At 42.2% G+C, this 24,280-nt stretch overlaps 1 protein-coding gene across 1 annotated transcript in view; it reads right to left on the bottom strand.

The window, feature by feature from the left end:
* Positions 1-24,280, bottom strand: part of itfg1 (integrin alpha FG-GAP repeat containing 1) — a 214,889-nt gene that overhangs the window by 90,127 nt on the left and 100,482 nt on the right. Inside the window, exons 11-12 of the mRNA XM_034105187.2 lie at positions 5,192-5,342; positions 3,034-3,142 (exon numbers count right to left, since the gene is read on the bottom strand). Coding sequence (XP_033961078.1) covers positions 3,034-3,142; positions 5,192-5,342 — 260 coding nt within the window. The remainder of the gene's footprint in view (positions 1-3,033; positions 3,143-5,191; positions 5,343-24,280) is intronic.

Below are 24,280 nucleotides of genomic sequence, written 5' to 3'. Positions count from 1 at the left end.
CACTGGGTGGTGGATACCATCACATGTGCCTATGGGGCCAGTGGCCGCCCCCCGCCATCAGGGGCCAGATGCCACTCTACAAGAGGCGTCTCAACATCGTGGGCTGCCCTAAGAGGGGTGCCCCTGGAGACCATCTGCGCCGCGGCGTCATGGGCGTCTTCTGGCACATTCTCCAGGTTCTACCGGGTCAATGTCGCCACTCCTCACCCCCTGGGGGTGGTCTTGTGGCCAAGCTCCGCTGCTTCCAACTAGGTGAGTAAGTGCTTGGATTCTTCATGACATGGTTGGTATAGGTCATCCAGTGCTAAAGCACCGCCTCTGGCGGTCAGTAGGGACGAAATAGAACGATAGTTACGGCTGTAACTACGGTTCTATGAGTCCCGGATGACCGCCAGAGTTTCCTGTCACTCAGAATTCTTGTGTGCTCGCGAGAAGATTCTGGGAACAGATCCTCTGTCGACACCGGCTGATGTAGCCGGTGTCACGTGGGTCACAGGTGACTTTGTTGTTATTGGTACTCGAGCTGCGCATGCGCGCGATGGACATATCCAGTGCTAAAGCACCGCCTCTGGCGGTCATCCGGGACTCATAGAACCGTAGTTACAGCCGTAACTATCGTTTTCTAGAAGGATATAGTATGGGTGCGCTGATCTTGTATATAATACGGGGTTGGGAGGGTTACTATGTAAATGTGTCAGTGCCTGAATACTGAATACATGGCGCTGAAAGTAATCTGAATCCGAATACTGTTACGTGTCTTAAAAACACGTATTTCAGAATACCTTTGGAATACTTTCTTTTTCCTTAACCGATGGTATGTTTTAGTGAACAGGAGACACGTATTTTACTGTTTTAATGGCTTCTCAAGAACACAACTCAAACACAACATCTTGGTGTCATTCTGGACAGCTCCCACTCATTTGCACCCCACATAAAAAACATCACCCGGACTGCATCTTCTCCAGACTCCACCCTGTCTCAATCCAGCACTGACGTCCTGGTTCATGCATTCCTCACATCCCGTATTGACTATTGTAATACCATACTCTCAGGCCTTCCCATCAAACTCCTCAATACACTTCAAATCATTCAGAACTCTGCAGCCCGGATCATCACCTGCACCAAGTCCTCTGACCACGTCACCTGCACCAAGTCCTCTGACCTCATCACCTGCACCAAGTCCTCTGACCTCATCACCTGCACCAAGTCCTCTGACCTCATCACCTGCACCAAGTCCTCTGACCTCATCACCTGCACCAAGTCCTCTGACCTCATCACCTGCACCAAGTCCTCTGACCTCATCACCTGCACCAAGTCCTCTGACCTCATCACCTGCACAAAGTCTTCTGACCACATCACCCCCATATTCTAACCACATCACCCCCATCCTCTAACCACATCACCCCCGTCCTCTAACCACATCACCCCCGTCCTCTAACCACATCACCCCCATCCTCTGACCACATCACCCCCATCCTCTGACCACATCACCCCCATATTCTAACCACATCACCCCCATCCTCTGACCACATCACCCCCATCCTCTGACCACATCACCCCCATCCTCTGACCACATCACCCCCATCCTCTGACCACATCACCCCCATCCTCTAACCACATCACCCCCATCCTCTGACCACATCACCCCCATCCTCTGACCACATCACCCCCATCCTCTAACCACATCACCCCCATCCTCTGACCACATCACCCCCATCCTCTGACCACATCACCCCCATCCTCTAACCACATCACCCCCATCCTCTGACCACATCACCCCCATCCTCTGACCACATCACCCCCATCCTCTGACCACATCACCCCCATCCTCTGACCACATCACCCCCATCCTCTGACCACATCACCCCCATCCTCTAACCACATCACCCCCGTCCTCTAACCACATCACCCCCGTCCTCTAACCACATCACCCCCATCCTCTAACCACATCACCCCCATCCTCTAACCACATCACCCCCGTCCTCTAACCACATCACCCCCGTCCTCTAACCACATCACCCCCATATTCTAACCACATCACCCCCATCCTCTAACCACATCACCCCCATCCTCTAACCACATCACCCCCATCCTCTAACCACATCACCCCCGTCCTCTAACCACATCACCCCCATCCTCTAACCACATCACCCCCGTCCTCTAACCACATCACCCCCATATTCTAACCACATCACCCCCATCCTCTGACCACATCACCCCCATCCTCTGACCACATCACCCCCATATTCTAACCACATCACCCCCATCCTCATCTATCTGCATTGGCTACCTGTAAAATACCAGATAGACTTCAAAACCCTCCCGCTCTCATTCAACGCCCTCCACAACCTGGCCCCCACCTATCTGGCTGACCTCCTACACCCCCTCTCGCTTCCTCCGCTCCTCCTCTGCTGGCCTGCTAACTGTCCCGTCCCCCCCAAGCCTAGTCACGATGGGGGCTCAGGCTTTTAGCTGCTCCCAAACTATGGAAGTCTCTCCCCCTTCACATGCGACAGTCTGACACAATCACCACATTCACGTCCCTCCTCAAAACCCACTTGTTCAGATCAGCCCACTCACAGTAGTGCTACATGTCTCCTGTCCTTTTATACTGTCTTAAACCTTTCCTTACAATATTTTATGAATTGTAAGGTGTCCTTGGGTGCTTTGAAAGGCACCTCTAAATAGAATGAATTATTATTATTATTATCTGAAACAATGTTTTTCCAGTCACTTGCCCCATGCATTCAGCAGGTGGATACTAGTCGTGACCATCTGGTTTCCAGTTTTGGGAAAAGTGCTGCTAATGTTCAATGATACTAATTGGTCCAGGAGGGGCGGTTAGGGTACAAAGAACAAAAAGGACAGTAAAGCATAATATCTAAAAAGATTCAGTTGGATTTCTCAACATGCAATTTTGGAAGAAGAAGAACATGGAGCCTTATTCTTTATTTTATCCCATGTTCTCAATGGAATAAACTGGTGTAGGCATGGAGAGAGGAACAGGGAGAACTTGGCAAATCAGTCACTTACCCATCACTTTAACGAAGTAGGCATCAGACTCGAAATTGTTCTTCAAAGCGTGGATGACCAAGTCACTTTTGCCCTCTGCCTGGCTCAGAACCAGCATGTCTAAAATACCCTGCAAATGAAGACAGGCATTTAGATAAGGGACAATGGGAGCAGGGTGTGTGAGTGTCTTCTGATGTACACTGTCATTCCTCTTACATACTGTGCGACTGATCCCACATTATCTTATCTTATTCTTTCCCTTTTTCTCCGTCACGCTACGTCTCTCCCTCCCAATTAGAAATTATCTCTCAAAGAGGAAAAATAGGCAGAATTTAACAGACAGGCTGCATTAGCTCTAATAATTAATTCTGATAAGACGGGCATATATAGCAGATTGCAAAACAGGCGAACATTCTGGGTGTGAGTGGGAGTGTGTGTAAGGATTTTGTGTGCGACACAGTGTGTGTTTTGAGGTATGTAATGTTTTTTTAATGAACAAACAATTGTCCCAATGAATAGAAATCCAGGTTTAAACAAAGGAAAAAGACGATATTCAGGGTGAAAATAACAGCACGTATAGGAGGTGTAAAAGAAACACAATAGTGCTTTGTACTGTAAAAACAAAGCTGTCAGATAAGGAGTAAAGCCGGCACACCAGCTGCCGCTACTGTAAACAACATTGCTGATTAGAAACAAGCACTAAGTAATCACAACACAGTCTCGTACTCAGTCCAATTCCAGAGTATTTGTTCTGAGCATGAAAGATGAAGCGAAAACTTTAATCATTTTGTCGACGTCAGTGTTTGAAAGAACTATATACGTAATCCACATGACTGTATTAGAGAAATCTAATAATCCTGTGTTCTCTTTGGGATTGATCCATTTTCTTAAGTACTATAGAAATAGTGAAAAAGGGGTTGACTTTTTGTGGCATATTCAACTATTTGATACCAGTATTATTGTAGATGCCAGTACTTGGACCGTGTTTACACTTGGTTTTAAAATGTGTGTTTGCTGATCATATCCCTATTGGAGAGCAGTACATGCAACGTAAACAAGCCAGGGTGATCCGATCACTAATACTACTAGCAGGGGACGCATTTGACCAAGTATCTCTGCTATTGTAATTGCTAATGCATTCGGATGCATCTCTGACAAGTATGCAGGGCTGTATGATTTTTAGCATTTTTTTTTTAATCCATTTTGATATCGCAAATTATTTTTCACGATTATTGGTTTTGGCATATGTCTGATTGCAATTTTACAATTAAATTCCATTTGGAGCTGCATTCCTGCTAATGTACACATATTTGCATCAACATAATAATTGAAATACAGTTATTTCCTGGAATTCAGTGCATTTGAGTTTTGGCGGTCTGCTTTCAGTTGCATATTACTTCACTTCTACGTGAATGCCCTACAGTGATGCAACAGGAACATACATCATCAAAGCCAGGCTTCTCTTTTTATGTCTCCTTTTTCTTATCTTCAGTTCTCAAATTGTGATAGCTTTCTTTGCCCATAACGTGTAACATTTTGAAAAAATAAATAAAATTGGTTTAGCCTGGAGTACACCCAGTATATATTTACTTGATGCTTCTTTCTTTTATGTCTATATCTACTGTCAGACAAGTCCATTGCCGCCTCCAGTTGGTTAAGAAAACAATGCATTTGGTCTTTGAGAACGGAAATTAAGTACCGTACTTTTCGGACTATAAGCCGCGACTTTTTTCCCCTTTTTTTTGTACAGCTAACGGCCACTAGGGAACCTCCTAAATCTATGGATTTTACAGGTACAATTAACCACCTTTAACACTATGGGCTCTATGACCGGTCCGCGCCCGCCACCTTTAAGCGGCGGGCTCCAGCAGGAAAAGCTGGAGGCCGGAAAAGAGCGAGACAGGTAGCGCGCCAAAGTAAAAGTGGAACCGAGAGACAGAACGAGAACAAGACAGACGGACAATTTAGCTGCTGCGGCTTATATGCAGGTCTTTATAGTCCGAAAAGTACGGTAAATCTTTTCATACATAATGACTCAAGCATATATGTAGAGACACCTTTTATTTTGAGAACACATACTTAGATCTGACACAGAATTAGAGAAAGGATGGTGTTTTATATTGAATGGTCAAAACAAGCTCCAAACAACATTAAATAAAACTCAACACAAACTACTTACGTCCTCGTAGATGTCAAAGAATGTTGCCATGACAGCATTTTTGATGGCTCCCAAATCTGATTGGTCCCATTGGACTTCGAACATCCTTCCAACACTTTGGCAACCGGGGCTGTTACAGGGCACATTCTCCAACAAAAAGGCCTGCTGACCACTGAGATGGAAGGGAAAGTGAGGAGAGAGGGAGGGAAAATGCATGTTAGCATTTGCATTTTAGAAGGGGACAATGGAGCATCTTGGTGCGGTGCATTCAGTGTTATGTCACATTGATCTGTGACACACAATACTGCTGTAGTTGTAAACAATCCTTTTTTAATGTAAATGTCTCTGACTGAACTTCAAATGGTGATCTTTTTTAATTCAATATAGCTTCTATAACCAAATGACATTTGCTATATTTCAGTGAAGGCAGTTTCAAACTGAAATCACTCCATCAAATCAGCTTGGTAACACTCAATCTGTCGATAACTCCCGCACACTTCACCTTTGAAGTGCTTCTGTAATGTAGCTCCAAGAAAATGTTTTTCTTACAATAATAGTATACACTGACCTCCTTTAAAACCGGAAATACAATTATTTTGTGAGTGAGCATTGAAGTTGACTTTTTATTTATCAGCCGAACCACTTCCACAGTTGGTAAGGTATACAATGAGAACACATTTAACAAGTGTGCATAATTGCACTTTCAACCCACACCTAACAGAAGCTTTGGCAGAAATCTGAAGTTGCCAAAACTGTTCCAAACCAATGAGGAATCAGCCATTAGCCAGTTAGCAGGCTATCTACTAGCACTAGGCGGCTGTGTGCTCAGGGGGTAAATGGGAGTCGACCAATCAGAGGGTCAGTGGTTTGTTCCCCAGCTCCTGCAGCCAACCCCAAAGTGTCCTTATGTAAGACACTTAACCACACATGTTTAAGGTATTTAAGTGTATTCAAGTAGCTCTGGTTAAAAGTGTCATCTACATTAATAACATGACATGTTGCAAGAAAGCCACTATTAAGCTAGCAGCAAGTGAGAATGTCAAAAGGATTATTCAAGAGACTTGTGGATGAAGTCTAATTTGAATTGTTCCTATGATAACATTCAGGCTGAACTTGGTGACTCATAGTGCTGACGAACCAACTATGAAGCGGTATGTAAATGGGTCCTGGCTGGATTGTCAATGAAAATGGAATTGAATTGAAAACAAAAGGATGTTGCTTTCAGTGGTTTGGGCTGCGCAGAGCAATCGGATCTAAATTGGATCTCATTGTGAGCAAATACTAATGCCAGGTGTAAATGTGATCAGGGTTCAATCCTACAAACTGGATAAGAGACACATTTAAATGCAAGGGTCACCCTCTTGTACAAATGGCATTTTTATTTTATTTAAAAAGACTCAACCTAGACCCGTCTGCAACTACGGATTACCAGCGGTCTCCAATCTATGACTTCTCAGTGCAGCCATTGAGTCGACGGTCCGTCAGTTTACAGCCCAACTGCTACACTGTTGTCAATCAGGGTTTGTGCAAAAAGGCAGTGCTGATGACCACCCATTTTAACAACACATAATGATAATAACAATACTTAAGAGTATATTGAATCATTGGGGATTTGTTTCTAGCTTTAACAGAGACCTGGTAAAGGTCCACAAATGTCACTCATCTTTCAGTTTTTCAAAATAAGAGCATCAGTGTTAAACAGATTGAGAGCTGCCTTAGGCCAACGCCCCAAGCACTGGTGACGGAACAACACCCACAGGAACTGCTCTCTTGCTCTGCTGCACATATGTCTACCCAACTTAGGGAATCATGACCTTGCTACACATATAGCACAATTCACATGTGCATGCATTTGTGGCAAAACATTCCAATATTAACTTCTTTTCCACCAAATCAGATTTAGTCATTTTCTGCTATAATGGATATACAGGCACTTTGCATTGCTGTGACCACGCCCTGTGTTTGGCCTGTTTCTTTGGGTGTACAAGTGGCAGGTAATTTACGCTAAAACAAAACACAACGACTTTGATGCTAATTCTTTCTCCACCGATCTATCTATGCTTTGTGTGTTTAGCATTTGGCACCATCTCCCTTTAACTCTCATGGGAGATTGAATCCTCCCTTTCTGCATCTATTTCTTTCTTTGGAGATGGCTCCTGTACCTGCTCTTAGATCTCCGTGGGAGTGGAGAAGGGAAAACAAGTCTGTTGTCTAAAAATAGAGTAATTATGAAAGCCCTCCCTGTCTCAGGTTTACAGATGACTCTCCACTCTATCCCACTGCGAGTGTCTTGGGAGTGGAGTTGGAGGCAGACTACGAGGTAAAAGCTGGGTGCTGTCGTCTATGATGCTTTTAAAAACTCGAGGCTCTGTTGGAAAAACATAAAATGCGCCACACTTACATGCTGCCACATATTCCAATTTCACAATGTCAGAAAAGGGGAATATTGCATTGTATAGTGTATGTATGTTCCTGGAGAACATGCTGATGGATACCATCATTAATATGATACTCTCAACTGGGTTGACTTAGGAAAAATGCCCTTTTGTGGGGAATTTATATTGAAGTAATGTTAGGTAGATTAGTTTTCTTGAATTGTGTAGGCAAACCCGGAATTATCACACATCCCTCAATAAAAAGCCAATAGGATTTTTCAGTGGATTTTGGAATATTGCTGAAATAAGTATTTTAACAAACTATGTTAATAATAATAATAATAATAATAATACATGTTTTGTTCAACAAGAAAATATTCAGAAATTGAAATTGCAATCAGTAAAAGCTAACGTCAGGTTTTAAACATCTAGGCCACGGTCACTTGACTTTACTTCACCAACACCGAGTAGTGTTCGAGATGATGTTAATGACAACAAAGGTGCAACTGTGGCTGTGGGGGAGTGCAGTCCTCTGTAAATCAGAAGGTTGTGGGTTTGATCCCAGCCCCTGCAGCGAACATGTCGGTGTATCCAATGTATACTTTACCCCGAGTTGCTCCAGATGGCATAGCCAATGGAGTGTGAATGTGTGTAAATGTTAGCTTCCTTGAGCGAGTGGCACTATATAAATGGGGTGTGAATGGGATAATGATGACTTGTAAATGTAAAGTCATAAAGATGGATAGAGCGCTATAAAAATACAATTCATTTACCATAACCATTTTCTAAATTCACCATTGGGGTATTTACTGACATCATTTATATCGAAGAACAAAGAAAGAAACTCTCTTTTGCCTGGGCTTACGATAGGCCTTATGTCAGGCATGCAACCTAAATGCCATGGACTTTGGTGAAACTGCAAAACATGTACATTGTTTCTGGGTTTTTAAGATTAATTGCTGCAGCACTCAGCAGAAATATATGGCAATACAAAAATCAGTTTAAAACAGTAGCAAAGCCTCACATGATATTTCTGTTCCAAAATATCAACCTCACACGACTGAAGGAATTCATGTGGCACATTTTTTTTAAGTTTCTTAAATTGTGTTGGACGCTTAGCTTGAAACAGCAACTGATTGCTACAGTATGTAAGGATTCAGTGCAATATTGTGGTTCTTGTACAGGTAGGTAATAGTTACAAATGTCACAAGGTCTAGATTCAGCAGCCAATGATAAGCATCTGTATTTAAAACATTGGAAAGTACAAGAAAGAGCAAGCATTTAATTAATTCCTAAAGCGGACTGAAACACACAGATAAAAAATAGCATCTGTTCGGATGAATCCTCCATGCAGACATGCTGCTGTCTCAGGATGTCAGCATGATGTGCGCAGGGAGGAGGGGCGGTGCTGGGGGCGTGTGCAGGATGAACTGACTTTGTCTGTGATTATACATATACGAGCGGGAGGGTTGTTGAAAGGTCATCCCGTGTAATCCATCATGACAGCATATGCACTACACCCTTCCTCCCTTCTCATTAGGCTGAAAGTTAACAGCACCCACACACTATGACCAGGTGTCACTAAGGACCTGCCACTGCAGCACCTAGTGGGCATGTCACACTCCTAATGGTGAGCACTGATTGGCTCACCGGCAGTGAATCAGGCCTCCCGCTGCAGGAAATTGTCGCACCTTTTCAGCGGACGGAGTGTGTGAGTGTGTATAAAGTTAGCTGTTTCAAAGTTTCGGTCCGAACTTTAGGAGACATGTGGTAGTTATTTACCGATGTGTGTGTCCTTTCTGAGATTTCTGTACTTCAAAGGAACCTCTCTCTCGCACTGCAGAGCAGGGGGGAATGTGTGTGGGTGAGAGCATGCGCTTACGATGGATAATTAATGAAATAAAACATGCATTCGGCTAAAATAACACTTTAAAAGTGAGAATAATGTGCAATGTCAGCCACTGTCTGCACCAATGTTAGAATCATATTGTGTGTGTGTGTGTGTGTGTGTGTGTGTGTGTGTGTGTGTGTGTGTGTGTGTGTGTGTGTGTGTGTGTGTGTGTGTGTGTCTGGGGGCTTCAATTATTGTATGAACTTGGTGTCAGCACTGATGTGTGTGTGTGTGTGTGTAGGGAGTTTCTCTCTGTTCCTGGCTCCACCCGCCTCCCTTCTAATTGGCCTCGAGAGGGGTGGTCTGCCGGCTGGAGGCTGACCACTGATCACATGGACGACCCTCCTCTACCCCCGCCTCAGACCCTCCGAGAGACAGAGTCCACCTTTACCGCTACCTAGTGCTGCGTACCTGGACTCACATTCAGGTTCAGGTCCGGACTCAAGTCCAGAGGTTCAGGTTCAGGTCCGGACTTATAAGTCCGGACCTGAACCCATGGCTTGTGTGAAGTTGTGTGAGTAACTAAAGTGAACTTATTGTGAGCTAATTATCAATTGAACATTAACTCATAATCAACTCAAATTCAAACTCGTCAGGTTTATTGTGCTCCCTTCCAACTTGTGTCTACATTTCTCTAAAAAGTACAAATGTAAAAAAAACACTTTTTTCCACTTAGTCTACAAATGACTTATGACAGCAACTACAGTGAACTACTACAAAGTTCAAACATGTATTTCATTTACCAAACTAAAGTAACCAAACAGTCCCTGAGCTGACTGAGCCTCAATCCCTAAAACGTTGCTGAAAGGTAGAGTGTAGAGTAGACTATACGCATTACACTGTTACACACCTACTATACAGTATACACTACACTGTAGTGACTGTACAGCCAGAGTGTACTGTACTGTCTGTACACCATGTCTTTTCTACAACTCTACATGTTTACATTAAACAGTACATACTACATACATAGTGATGTACATACATACTGTTAGAAATTAAAATCAATGTTGATATGGCGTAATTTTGAATTAAATACACTATTTAATTTAAATCAGTTTTATTCTGAAAATCCGGAAGTTCACACTATTTACTTAATACTTTTATTCTGAAAAGTCTTCACTTCCGGTTAGCATTAGCATGTGGCGAAAGGCTACGTTTTCAAACCGTGAATCGAAGGTGAAATGACATGTGATGTTGTACACTGAGCACACTGGGATTAGCACTCATTTATTGACACTGAATAACGTTTATCAGGGAATGTTTAAATAACCACAGACACCAGAATATACGTAAGTGCCAGTTTTTTTGCGAGTCCAAGTACCGGTTCCTGACGTTCCGGTTTTAACCGGACTTGAACCGAAACTTTTTACAAGTCCAGTACCGGTTCGGCGTACCGGTACGCAGCACTACCGCTACCCCATCTTTCAATCCATTCATCTCCCGCACACTGGGAGGCTACACATACCTGGCCACCACTTTGTTGATGTTTCTTTTCTTTGTCATTTCCTCTTATCTGCTCATCTACTATCCTCCTCCACCTTTATATATCTACCCATCTGCCTTTGTTCCACATTTTCGCCCTCAAATCCCAACACCTACGACTCTCGCAAAATACCTTCAAGTCCTGTTTTGTGTTTGAGTGTTACGTGGGTGCATTTTATATTGCTTTTTTCGGTTTTGATGATGGAAGCAACACAGTGGCAGACTCATCTCTTCCTCTCTTGATAAAATGACCTTGCGTCCCTCTCTAAACTCTCTCGTGTATCCTCTTCCTCTACTTCACAAACCCTGTCTTTTGCCAAAAGTAATGTTTCAGGTTGGGTGGCTAAGCACTGTTTTATAACTTATAAATAAAATGGATTTTTGGTCAAAAGAAATAAACAGAACAGTTTTAAAAGTGTGTGGTGTATGGAAGTGCCAGGTAAAAATAACTGTTACGGTCTCTAACATTCTTTCTGGAAAACGTTATCTCCCACCAGTTAACCCCCGAGCCTGTTTTTCAGGCCTCAGGCTCGAAAATGACATTCCCAGAACAATTGACTATATCTTCACTTCTAAAAAGGGGTAAATTAATAATCTTTTTTCTCAAAGCAATGATAAACCTGTGAGTTGGATGTAGAAAAGTCAGAATGAATATAGATGTTTTTATTTTAAAGTAAATTCAGATTGAACATAGTAAATGTCAATTATAGTGTCCGTCCAAAAAAAAAGCCCATTACTTACTGTATAGTGAAAACCACCCTTGAATGATGGTATAGTAGGCTAAACACTTTAGGAATCCAAACTAAAACATATAATAAGTACCCTGTATCAAGATTGATGCAAAAAAAGTGACATTTGTCCTTTTTAGAGAGATTTAGAAAAAAAACCCACTTCTGGGGTCATTTGGGTGCATTTTCCATAACTCTGGCCCCCCTCGGTCGATTTTGATGATTGACACCTCTTTTTAACCGTTAGAGCCGATAGAATCGAGGGGAGGTTCCTAACATCCATCTAAACATTACCCATTGGTGAATGAGTGATGCGCAGCCAGAATGCCCTGGAACCGAAAGCTGTCATACACTAGTAGCATGATAGCTATATATGTAAACTCCGGTATTGACATACACATGGAATGATGGTTTATCAGTAATCATTTCAAAGTGACACAGACACATTGGATGTACCTATGGATTAACCTTCAGCAGCGTTTTTATCGTTTTAATGCCATTGAACACAACTTTTGATCAGAACAACAGCTAAGGTAAGACTTATTTTCCAATTTGGTCCCGTAAAGCTAATTTTGTTGTTGTTGTTTGGTGTCATTTCGCCGTGAGTTCTGATCAGTCAGTGATGATACTTATATGTCTGAAACTGTGGAATCTTAGCTTGCTAATCAATATCTTGTTTGTGCAGATTCGATAAGTAATATGGGTATTTTACCTCGAGTTCTGTGCTAAGTGCGTTTTTTTTTCAGGGCCTTTGTTATTACCCTTTTGTTTCGTCGAGCTAAAAATGGTTAATATTGTCTGATAGCTGAGTTTCTTCTGTCTGAGTTTTGCCCCCGCCCGCGGGGCTGTGGGGTTTACCTGGTTAATCATAATTGTCTGGTTACAAAAAAAACATGGAAATAAAGTGCCTTGTTGGTATTAAACTAATCTAATCAGAAGCGTTCTTGTGTCCATTTGTAGTGCAAGTAGTATTGACCAATCATGTTTGAGCTTGCTTTGATGAAACACTAGTAATCAGTGTGTCATAAATGCAGGCTCTTACCCAGTTTTCTACAGTCTGACGTTGATTTTGACTTTAATTCACTTTTTATTATGTTGTAAACTTGCTACTTGTAAAACCATCAGGTTGTAGAAGTTGTCCTTTAACTCCAACTCCAGCACACTGAAAAGGACCCAAAGGCCCAGACGCTTAACGCAGCCACGTTGAAATACAATGGGTTCCAAGGCTATAGGATCGATTGGTTTTGGAGTTTGGCCCATTCTGGGGATGTCTTGAACTCTGATTTTACAGTTTTCTTTCTTTAAAAAAAGTCTGTCAAATGCCTCCCAAGTTAAAATCAATTGATTCAAAATCACTTGCACTAACAGTTCAATTATGAATTTTAAAGTTGTTTAGTAATTATTGTTGATGTAGTTGTTTTAAATACTTGAACATACTCTGTCTATACACACAAAAACACTAACGTAGGGCATCGCTGGAATGACTCGGACTCAGATTTAACAGGTCACCAAACTATTGAAAGACTGACAGCGAGAGAGATGTGGACAGAATGGGATGTTGACAGAAGGTGACTGAAGGAGTGGGTAGGTCCACATAGAAGAGGTGACAGCAAAACAGCGTTGCATGTTTCAAGGCCCTGAGACACTCTGGTTTCTCGTAGTGCTAGACACTGAGGTGATGACCAGAGGCATTGACACACGGCAACACACAATCAAAGTCAAAGTACTTTGCACCAGCCGCCTGCTGTCACATAAAATAAGCTTTTTTTCTGACTGTCCTTATTTGTCTTTGATCTTCACAAGACAACAACAACCTTCAAATGAGCTTGTTTCCAAATGTTGTTCAAGAGGATTTTCATTAGAGAAGAAAATCGTAATGTGTTAAGCAAGAAAATTCAAGTATGGCACCCATTTCCCTCCAATCAATATACTTAAGTGCTGAAAGACTGCAAGGAATCTGGGTGTGATCCTAGATAACAACCTGTCCTTCACTGCAAACATAGCTGCTACAACCCGCTGCTGCAGATACACGCTTTACAACATCAGGAGGATGCGTCCCCAGCTGACCCAGAAAGCCACGCAGCTTCTGGTCCAGGCTCTCATCATCTCACGCCTAGACTACTGCAACTCCCTCCTGGCTGGTCTACCTGCATGTGCCATCCGACCTGCAGCTCATCCAGAATGCAGCTGCTCGCCTGGTCTTCAACCTTCCCACACCACTCCGCTCCTCCGCTCCTCCGCTCCTCCGCTCCCTTCACTGGCTTCAGGTAACTGCTAGAATTCACTTCAAGACACTGGTACTTGCGTACCATGCTGCGAATGGATCTGGCCCTTCCTACATCCAGGACATGGTTAAACTGTACACCCCAGCGCGTGCACTCCGCTCTGCATCAGCCAAACGACTCGCTGCACCCTCGCTGCGAGGGGGACCCAAGTTCCCATCAGCAAAAACACGTGGGTTTGCTATCCTGGCTCCAAAATGGTGGAATGAGCTCCCCATTGACATCAGGACAGCAGAAAGCTGACACACCTTCCGGCGCAGACTGAAAACTCATCTCTTTCGACTCCACTTCGAGCGATAGAATGACTAACAAAGAACTGCTAACAGAGCACTTATATACTAATAAAGGACTGGCTTATCTAAAGCCAGTTGAGTAGCACTTGAAATACTTGGCTCTATGAAACCTGATGTACTTATTATGATTCTGTTTCCTTCAAGGTTGTGTCTTCCTGGTCGAATGTACTTATTGTAAGTCGCTTTGGATAAAAGCGTCAGCTAAATGCAATGTAATGTAATGTAAAAAGAGAACGATGAATTTCTAACAGCTGCAAATCAACATGTATTGCAATTCATATTAAGGTTAGGTAAATTAGATAAAGTAATTAGATAAAGCCAATAAACCCGGCTTGGAAACAATAAAATGTTACTTGAGTCGCTGTGGGTGAAAGTGTGAGAGAGATCAATGCTAACGCCTGGGTGTGAATTTGGAAAAGTCCCCATCTGTCATTACTGTAATGCAACCCCTGTGGACTGAACACTGGCTTTGTTAATGTTTTTACAGGAATGATGTTGAAGAATGACTGACTGGGCAATGATACAGTGACAGCAAGCATGTAAACACTACATTCAATCCTAGGAATCAAAAAAGAAGAAGACATGTGTTCAGTTCTGTCGGATTATGATGGATAAACCATCTTTTCCCCGAATAGCCCCGCTTTTAAGGATTCAATGAAGAATGCACATGTTGTCAACTGTATATACACTGTGACAGCAGAAAGGCTTTGAAACATAAAAGTACTGAGAAATTATTTCAGAACTTTGGTTGAAACTGAAATACACAAGAACATTGAATGGATTTTCGTGGAATTGTAAACCGACATTCATGGTCACAAGAGGATGAATTGCACTACTTGTAACCCCTAAAATAATCATGAAGTGCCACTGTTAGTTTTTTTTTGTTTATAACCAACTATCTGCTAACTAACATAACATTCTCATCATCATTAGCTGTACTATTTGTTTAGTAAAGCTGCAATGATAAGTAATCTAAGCGATTATTCGTTCAACAGAAAAATCACCGGAATATTCTTTTAAATAGTGTTTCATGAATTTTTTTTTTTTTTACGAAAAAGCAGTTTTAAGCCATGAGGATTTGTTGCTTTTCTCTGCCCATATCATATTAAACTTTATATATTTGGTTTTTGGTGGGATAAAAAAAGACACGATCTTGGATATTTTTCAATATATTCGGCCTTTATTATTGACCAATTAATCGAGAACGAAAATAATCACCAGTTGCAGCCCCAGTACCTAATGTACTTAATATGATTATTTCCAAGACTTGGGTGCTTTGAGCAATTAATGAAAACATTATGTAACCTTGAAATAGATTGAATACTACAGTGCTATGTCAATCAATGACATAGGATAGCATTGCAGAGATGTATTTATAGGTCCATACTGAAGATTATAACTTCAAAGAAAAATATGTCCTTTCTGTTGAATAAAGCACACATTCATACTCCTCCGCAGATTTAGCTGTAATAGCATTGCAGCGTTTCACACTAGAATGAACCACAATGATTATTTTTTCAAACTAATCATCAAATGGCATTACGCTATAACTGAAGAGCTCCCTAGAAAGCAGCTTTATTTTCTTTGTTTAGGAAGTCGTCTGAGGCCAAACAAGCCTCCCACCAACAAAGCAGTACTTTGCAAATAAAATATTGTGCAGGGCTAACAAGAACATGCCATGCGCTACTCTAGTTTCCACGCTGGTATCAATAACAAAAACCCCTGCTTCCAACATACAGAGAAGGATGGATTTTAAATGGCATTGCCTAGCAACAGCCTGCTAAGCTCTTGGCAGCTGCTTGGTCGGGTTGCATACCGATAGATTGAGACACACATATACACTGAGAGCAACACTACAACTTAATGCGATTGAACTTATCCAGACATCAAAAGGTGAAGTGCAGTGAGCTTTACATAACCAACAACATTAGTTATTGTTCTGCTTAACATGAGTGGGCACTGGATGCGTCGTTTTGCTGACTGAAACTATCATTTCAACATATTTTTCTGAACCTAGTACAAAGCCGTTACAATATAGTCAAATGCACTGCTATGATATTCCCACTACCATATTTAAAGTCCATTATAAAGACATATATGATGTTCTTTATTTTCCTCTCAGTAATGCTAATTGATGCAAACCACTACTCACAAAACAGTGCATACACTTATATAATTAAAGTACAAGTGTCTTGGAATAAGCAATGAATCATTTTCAATTAGAGATAATTTATTTAAATAACTAGGAGTCAATACACGTTTTTAAAGTGCTCATCAAGGCTTGAAAGACAAAGGCAAGCCCAGTGGTAAAGTCATATGGATCAATCGTTGTATCATAAAAGACAGACAGAACATTGTGTCTACAGTTATGTACAATCATTTTGACCTTAGCCACATAACATATATAGCCATATCTTTTTCCATACTACATTAGGCACATTTTCATGTTTGTGTGTGTTGTGCCTCTGGTGTGTTTAAATTAAGCTAGAACTTCAAGTTTGATTGCAAAGTCAAGCTGCTATCAAATGTTTTTAAAGGGGCCCTATTATGTAAATGTTTTGCTTCATATTTGTACTTTGTGCCTTTAGGTCTTTACTTTTCTCATCTGCCTTTTCACCCTCTGTCTGAAACCAGAGACCAGTCTGCTCTGATTGGTTAGCTTGCCGGCTCTGTTGCGCTTGATTAACCGCTAAGAGATGTCTGATCACGTACAATGTGTTTGGGCGCCAGTCAATAGAAGCGTATGTTGACATAGTGATGTCACTATGTTACAGAAGTAAACAAAGGAGTCCAATGGCGTTTCAGGCAGGGGGTGGGGGGAGTGTGTCGAAGAGAAAGTCCCTCTTGGGGGAACTTTGGGATGGTAGCCTTTGCAGACCATGTACATGCACACAAACCTATATGACACACAACAGGAAAGGAACAACCACAAAAGCATTACAATCACAATCCTTGCTTTGAGTCGCTGCGTAGGAACCAGGTGGATAACTCCCACATCAATGAGAACAATATCAATCACAACCACAATATTGGTTAGAATCTTAACAAGCATATACATTTTGCCCAACATGTTCAGCTGCTCATTGTCTGAAGGCAATAGTCCACTCATGGCCTTGACAAACCTGATCTGACAGTTCAACTCTGCCCTTGTGCTACTAACCCAGCTGTGTTTATTTCAGTAAGCGAGGCCAGATAGAGAGCACAGCAGAGGGACACAATCAGACGGGTAAGTGAGAGACAGTCAGACAGTCTCACCCTAACCCAGCAGAACCTTCCTCAATGCACTACACGTTGATGTCATGGAAGAAGAAGAAGGCAGAAGCGATGAGGACAGAGCGGTCTGTTGTGAACAACCCCAAGCAGAGGTTAACTACATGATTCTGTTACTGTCAGACACTCGGTGACCCACAGCCCGGAGAGTTCTACACACAGATGCATGTTTGTGCTGTATGGTGTGTGAGTGTGGATGTGCCACATCTGCCTAAGGCGTCTAGTTGTTGATTCACACCTCTCTCCAAAGACACTTGTGCCATGTGAAGGTGCATTTTGACAGACAATAACAGGTCCCATCACTGGTATCTGCAACCTCCAGTAATAAGTAGTGAGGACGCTGTGGTTGGCCGTCTTCTGGTGGAGCGTAATCAGCAGGACAGAAACCACTTAAGTCCAGCCATTTCCATCGGCGACCTCATTCTGTATTCCAGACATAGCTGGCCCTCACCACATACTGCTACATGCATGGGTACATGTAACACACACACACACACACACACACACACACACACACACACACACACACACACACACACACACACACACACACACACACACACACACACACACACACACACACACACACACACACACACACACACACACACACACACACACACACACACACACACACACACACACACACACACACACACACACACACACAGTTGATGATGGAGTGTGACATTTAGACAATTTCTCCTGCAATAGGGGGCTCCTATGAAGCCAGGGTGGACCATTTCTACATCAAACACTCACAGGCAGCAGGACGCACTGTCTCCCTGAGGGCGGTGGGTGAACGCGTGTGTGTGTGTGTGTGTGTGTGTGTTTTCCTGTGAATGTGAAGCCTACCTGACTAAAGAGAGTTTTTGGGCTGCTGCAAAAGTAGCCTGGTAGCCTAACCACATGCAATGCAAGGACACAAGTATTTTCTTACCGTCATCACAAGCCTGGTATCCATCCACATCATTGCATTACTAACTACATACACCAATGGGAAACAGGACGTTCTTAAGGGCTTCTTAATCCTGCTTCCTTTTAGGAGTAAAGGTGCTGCTGGGAGAAGGTTTTGTGCCGATATGGAAATCAAGCATCTTGATGTTTGTTTACCTGTTGATCAGTCGCAGTAGCTGCATGCAGTGTTTCATCAGTGCCACTCATCTGGAAGGCTTTGCACACACTACTACAATTACTAATGCTACTGAGGTGATCACATTTGCTTCACTGTTACAGACAAAGAGCAAGCTCACAGTGCATGTCACCCAGCCTCAACATGTCCATTGTCTTTATAGCTCTGCACCGAAAGAAGCTTACGAGTACATTTGAGTTGCAATGGGAAATGCATTTGCAGTTATGCTTTATTTTTATCTACAATGTTTTTAGACATGTTTTTTTTGTAATGAACAGAGGCCGGGATTGAATTGAACAATATTTAGACCTAATATTCATTCGTTAATTAACTTTACAACTCCCACATAATTGAGTGGGTGTTTTCACAGTTAATCCTCCTTGTGCAAGGATATGGTGGACAAACCTAACAGTAGTGCAGTTAAAGCTTGTCAAATGTAATTGAAAATCAAAATAATCGTGGGTTGACGAGACTGTTTTCTACATATCGGCTGCCACCTCTGAAATCAAAAACTAATCTCAACTCCTACTCGGGGAAGACTAACCCAGGCAGAGGATCGCACTGGTGAGACGCACGATTAACACTCGTGGTGTGCCTCGTCAGAGCAGTCCACGTATTCCATCCCAATTCACAAAAGATCTACTTCATTTCAGCAATAGAGAAGCAACACAATGTAGCTTTACACGAGGACACTCTTACACGTCTTCCTTTAAACAGAAAGCAGAACAACCCAAGAGATAATAGTCAGTGGAATGTCATCATTAACTATCGGCTACGTCTGTCAAGACACTCACTCATCACGCAACGATTTCTCTTCAAAAGATGATGACTAACTCGTTAAAATGGTTGTAATGATTGTGCACAGAAAGGAAGAAAGTAACCGATTTTGATGGAAAGAAAGCAACAAAGAACTATTATATATAATATACCAATACAGTACACAGAGCGATTACTCCAATCAGAATCAATACGGGCAGATGACAGACGTCTCGTTCTGAAGAGGTGATGTTTTAATGCTTTTTCCACTGCACTACAGTATTTCACACACACATGCACATTTCCATCTCCCTCTGGCATGCGTATACCACACATACAGTCCTCTCAATCCCTCAGAGAGCTTCCTTAACAAGGACCATTTCATTAATTTGAAGTAAATTGGTGAGCCAAGAAGGGCCTCTTATCTTTAGGCTGAATGACGGCAGTGGTGTGTTCCCGTGGAGAGAGCGTTGTGTGGCATACGGGCATACAGTACAGCTCTGATGTACACCGTGAGGCAGAGTGAAAGACCAAGAGAACGCTCACCAGATGATTACTCTCCTTGAGCGAGAGGACGGGCAGATGGTTAGTATTTTAGCTCAAAGATGTCTAAAAATCCTGGTTCCAAGACTGTCACGGTGTCTCCATGGAGTGAATCCCACAGAGAACACAATGTTATCTCCTGATTCAAGGTTTTTAAACATCATTGGAATGTATCAAAGGACATCTTAAACATAGAGCTTTAGCTGAGGCATTATGCAATCTGGGTCCATTGTGTTCCTTGTGTTGAATATATTTCACATTTTATTAAATACTGTATGCGCAAGCCTATACAGTATTTATAAATGTATGTTCTCAAACTACATTTATGTCATGCATCAATAAACCAATACTAATCTTCTTGCATTTCTTGAACTATTCTAACTCGGGAATAGTTTTCGGCACATCAGATACACGCAATGCACCAGTTAAATATTAACAGCTAAACAAATTAATTCCCCCCAAAAAAGAAAAGGAAAAGCTTTCTTCTAGACTCACGCATGGAGAGACACAATCATCAATTTCCCCTCTGACAGTCACATATACAAAATGAACTTCAGTCAAAACCAACAACTATATTCCCCTTTTTTGAGATCTGTCTAATGTGACCGTGTGTGTGTGTGTGTGTGTGTGTGTGTGTGTGTGTGTGTGTGTGTGTGTGTGTGTGTGTGTGTGTGTGGCGGTGCTAACTGTTGCCCACGCCACACTCTTCACTTTAATAGAAACAGCAAACAAAAACACTCCCTCATTATCCGAGGGGAGTTGAACCGTTCTACGGCAGCTCAGAGGGGAGAGTTAATGTCCACAGCACACACACAAAAGCCCTTTGAATATTGAGCAAACAAAACATGTCGAGAGGAGCCGTGTACAGTCGGTGGTGGGGTGCAAAACATTCACAAGAAAAAAGGGACTTTCAGAGAAGAATAGTGCAGCATTCCCATCTGCGAGGCTCCACTAGCAATTCATTATGCCAACATTAGAAAGGAAATATATTGAAAAAAAATCCCTTCCACTGCAATAAGTTATACAATACTGATGACTTTTAATTATTCAGCCCTCACGAGACAACACGGCAGTCCTGGAGAAACAAGTACACAACTGGCATACATTCGTTTTAACATTCTTTCTACATTGAAACTTGGATGTGACAAGAATCTATTACAACTGCAAGGATGAGGTTTCCAGCTGCTTGATTTATAGATCTAAGGAAAACCCTAAATCCCTAAATCTAATATTAGGTGAACACATTTTTTTTGTATTATTAGCGATAATGTGGTAAAAATAATGATTACTTTTTTTACACCAATGATTTTTTTTTTTACACCGATGTATCTGCAAGTTTAATTCAAATATTCTAAGTTTCCCAGCATAAAGAAACTCAATATGTGTAGGCCGAGTAGAGGAGTGTGTACGTGCCTGAGCAGGCATTGATGTATCTATGGCCAGTTGTAATCAGCATCCTGACCCTGGTCATCTGCAGAGGTCAAAAGCCACAGAGCATGATGATAGCTTTGGATCTGTGGAGGAGCTGATCTGGCTGTTGTGTTCGATTGCTCGAGGAACACATGCTGACGTGGACACTAAACCATGCACACATTTAATTACATGGAGAGTCACTCAAGGCAGATCACACATTAATTTAAGCTGATCAATGTGCCTTTTAATCAGTGCATGAATGTGACATAGGGAAACATGATTACTGCTGAGGATAACACACACACACACACACACACACACACACACACACACACACACACACACACACACACACACACACACACACACACACACACACACACACACACACACACACACACACACACACACACACACACACACACACACACACACACACACACACACACACACACACACACACACACACACACACACACACAGCGTCGAAAGCTCCAATCTGACCATTCACTTTCAATGGGGTGACGTCACGTAGCCGCGCTTTTTCGCCGAACTGAATTGTGGGTAGCAGAGCGAGGCGTCTCCGGCGACAGAAGTTGAACAATGTTCAACTTCTGACGCCGGAGACGCCGGAGTAGCCAGCGCCAGCCAATCAAATCCCGTTTCCCAAAATCTGACAGCTGAAGCCGTAGCCAATCAAACCGCGTCTAAGCTGGGAGAGATATCCCGCCGTTCATTTCTATATTTCAAAAAAAGTCGGAGGAGAAACTAACTATGCCTTAGCGAATCACCCGGTTTTGTATGACCAGACCCTCTTCACCTACCGGGATACAAACCGGAGGAACCAGGCATGGAGGGAGGTGGCAGAGACAGTGGGGGAAACTGGTAGGTTTTCGCCTGTTTGGGGAGTTTATAGATATATTGCTCGCATACAATCCCCGGGGGTTTTTGCTTTGTATGTCGGGGGCGGGAGAGTCATGTGATTGGTTGTTGGTCGTGTTGCTTGAATAAAATCCCCAAGCTCCAGACACGCCCAGCTCCAAGCTATTTTTGAAGCTGTAGTGTGGACGCTCCGTTACTGTATTATGCTTTTTAGGGTTTTCCCTTTCCTGTAGTGTGTATAATAAGGTTTGAGTTTGTGTGCATGTCAATGGTCTACAAAGGCTAAAATCATAACGTTTCTCTCCCACCCCCAAGACACGCCTCGATTGCACTCTAGCACATTGCACCTGATATACTTAGTCGTGGAACATCTCTAAATAATTGTTGTAATTAACATTGTTGCATACATACAGCCTTCCAGAATGGAGAATTGAGGTTATTTTTCAAGCTTTCCTGAATGACAACTTTTAAGATGTACTACACTGCTGTGTGCTTGTATGCAAAACTCCAAGTTAGCACATGCCATATGAAACGGTTTTACTTCCGTGAGTTGCCTGCAGAGAGTTCAGAATCCCGACCATACAGTAAGCCGTTCATGTTGTGCAGCACCATGCTGTGTCATCTGCGCGTCGCCTTTCATCTCCTCGGCAAACGCTGGAACACCTATTGCCTCTTCTTTCAGCAGAGAGCAGGAGCTTGGCTTTCTTTGTTGTGATATAACTGTTTTGTGAGAGTAGAAGTGTGTGTGTGAGACAGAAGGCATCTGGAGGCACCTTGGATCCTGTGACCTGGATATAACGTGCACCCTGAGGAGTGGAGTTCGAGGAGCCTCTGATGGAAATGACACACTACCGAAACGAAAAACATAAACACACATGGACAAATACACCCGTCGCATACAAACCCTTAATCTGTGTTCCTAAACAGTTCTTAAAAAGCATAATCTATCCCCCTAATGTAAGTTAAGTGCGTCTTAATATATTTAAGATAGACATATTGAATACATTTAGATTTTAAAAGATAATTATTTATTTATGTACATCCTATACACACTAATCCAACAATGAGTCAGCCTACTGTACAATGTGAACAATAATTGATGGGACAAAGGCTCCTGACAGCAATGGCAGAAGTTATTCAGAAGACAGATACGCTGAGTAGTTTGTATCAGTTAGTGCCACTTAAATACATTTAAATGAAACCAATAGAAATAGCAAGTTTAGTACAAATACTAGAATCAAGACTGATAATCTTTGATCAAATCAAACATTATTTCCCCAAGATGTAGAGCACTGCAAGACGCCAAGCAACTGATGAGTGATGTACCCGTGACTATTTCCCTTTAGGATCGTTGGGTTTCACTCATTAGAAAATAATGATCCACTAAAGAAGACAGAGTGAACATGGTAAGATAGAGAATCACTGACAGGTGTTGAAGGGAAAGAAAGAACAAGAAGTAGAAGAAGTTAACAAACTCAGTGTTTCCCATACATTAATTTATGTGTGGCGGGACACCACAATTAAATATCGTCCGCCACAAATGGATCTCATACATTTTTTTTTTTACATTTTGGTGATCTAATACAGTATATAGTCAAATAAGTCTGTCAGTCAACACATAAAGAACACATAAAGAACACAGATATTTTTCTTCTAAAGTATTAGAAGCAAAATACTGGTTTTGTCAAAGCCAGGTCGATCAAACCTGAGCAACACAACACAAAACGACCTCATGCATTCATAGCCGACCACATTTTTATTTATTCCTTCGGCTCAATTTCCCATTGATTCCACTCGATTAGTCTCATGTCGCACCCACTACTCCTTCAGTCGTCCTATTTTAAACATTTAATTCGGCAATGATTTTGCACAGAGGAGGAATGACACAGACGGGAAGGACTTTTATCTGAAAAAGCAGCTATAAATAACCACTTAAAAGGAAGAAGGGGTAGAGATGGAGATGAGAGAGAAGAGACAAAGAAAATAAGGGAGGGGGAGTTAAAATAGATCAGATGTGGGCTGTACACATATTTGGTAAGCAGGGGGCATCTGGTTTGAGC

This window comes from Pseudochaenichthys georgianus, chromosome 3 (genome assembly GCF_902827115.2).
Source record: "Pseudochaenichthys georgianus chromosome 3, fPseGeo1.2, whole genome shotgun sequence".
Taxonomy (NCBI): Eukaryota; Metazoa; Chordata; class Actinopteri; order Perciformes; family Channichthyidae; genus Pseudochaenichthys; species Pseudochaenichthys georgianus.
The sequence above is the reverse complement of the archived record's forward strand: the minus strand, read 5'-3'. Positions and strand labels throughout refer to the sequence as shown.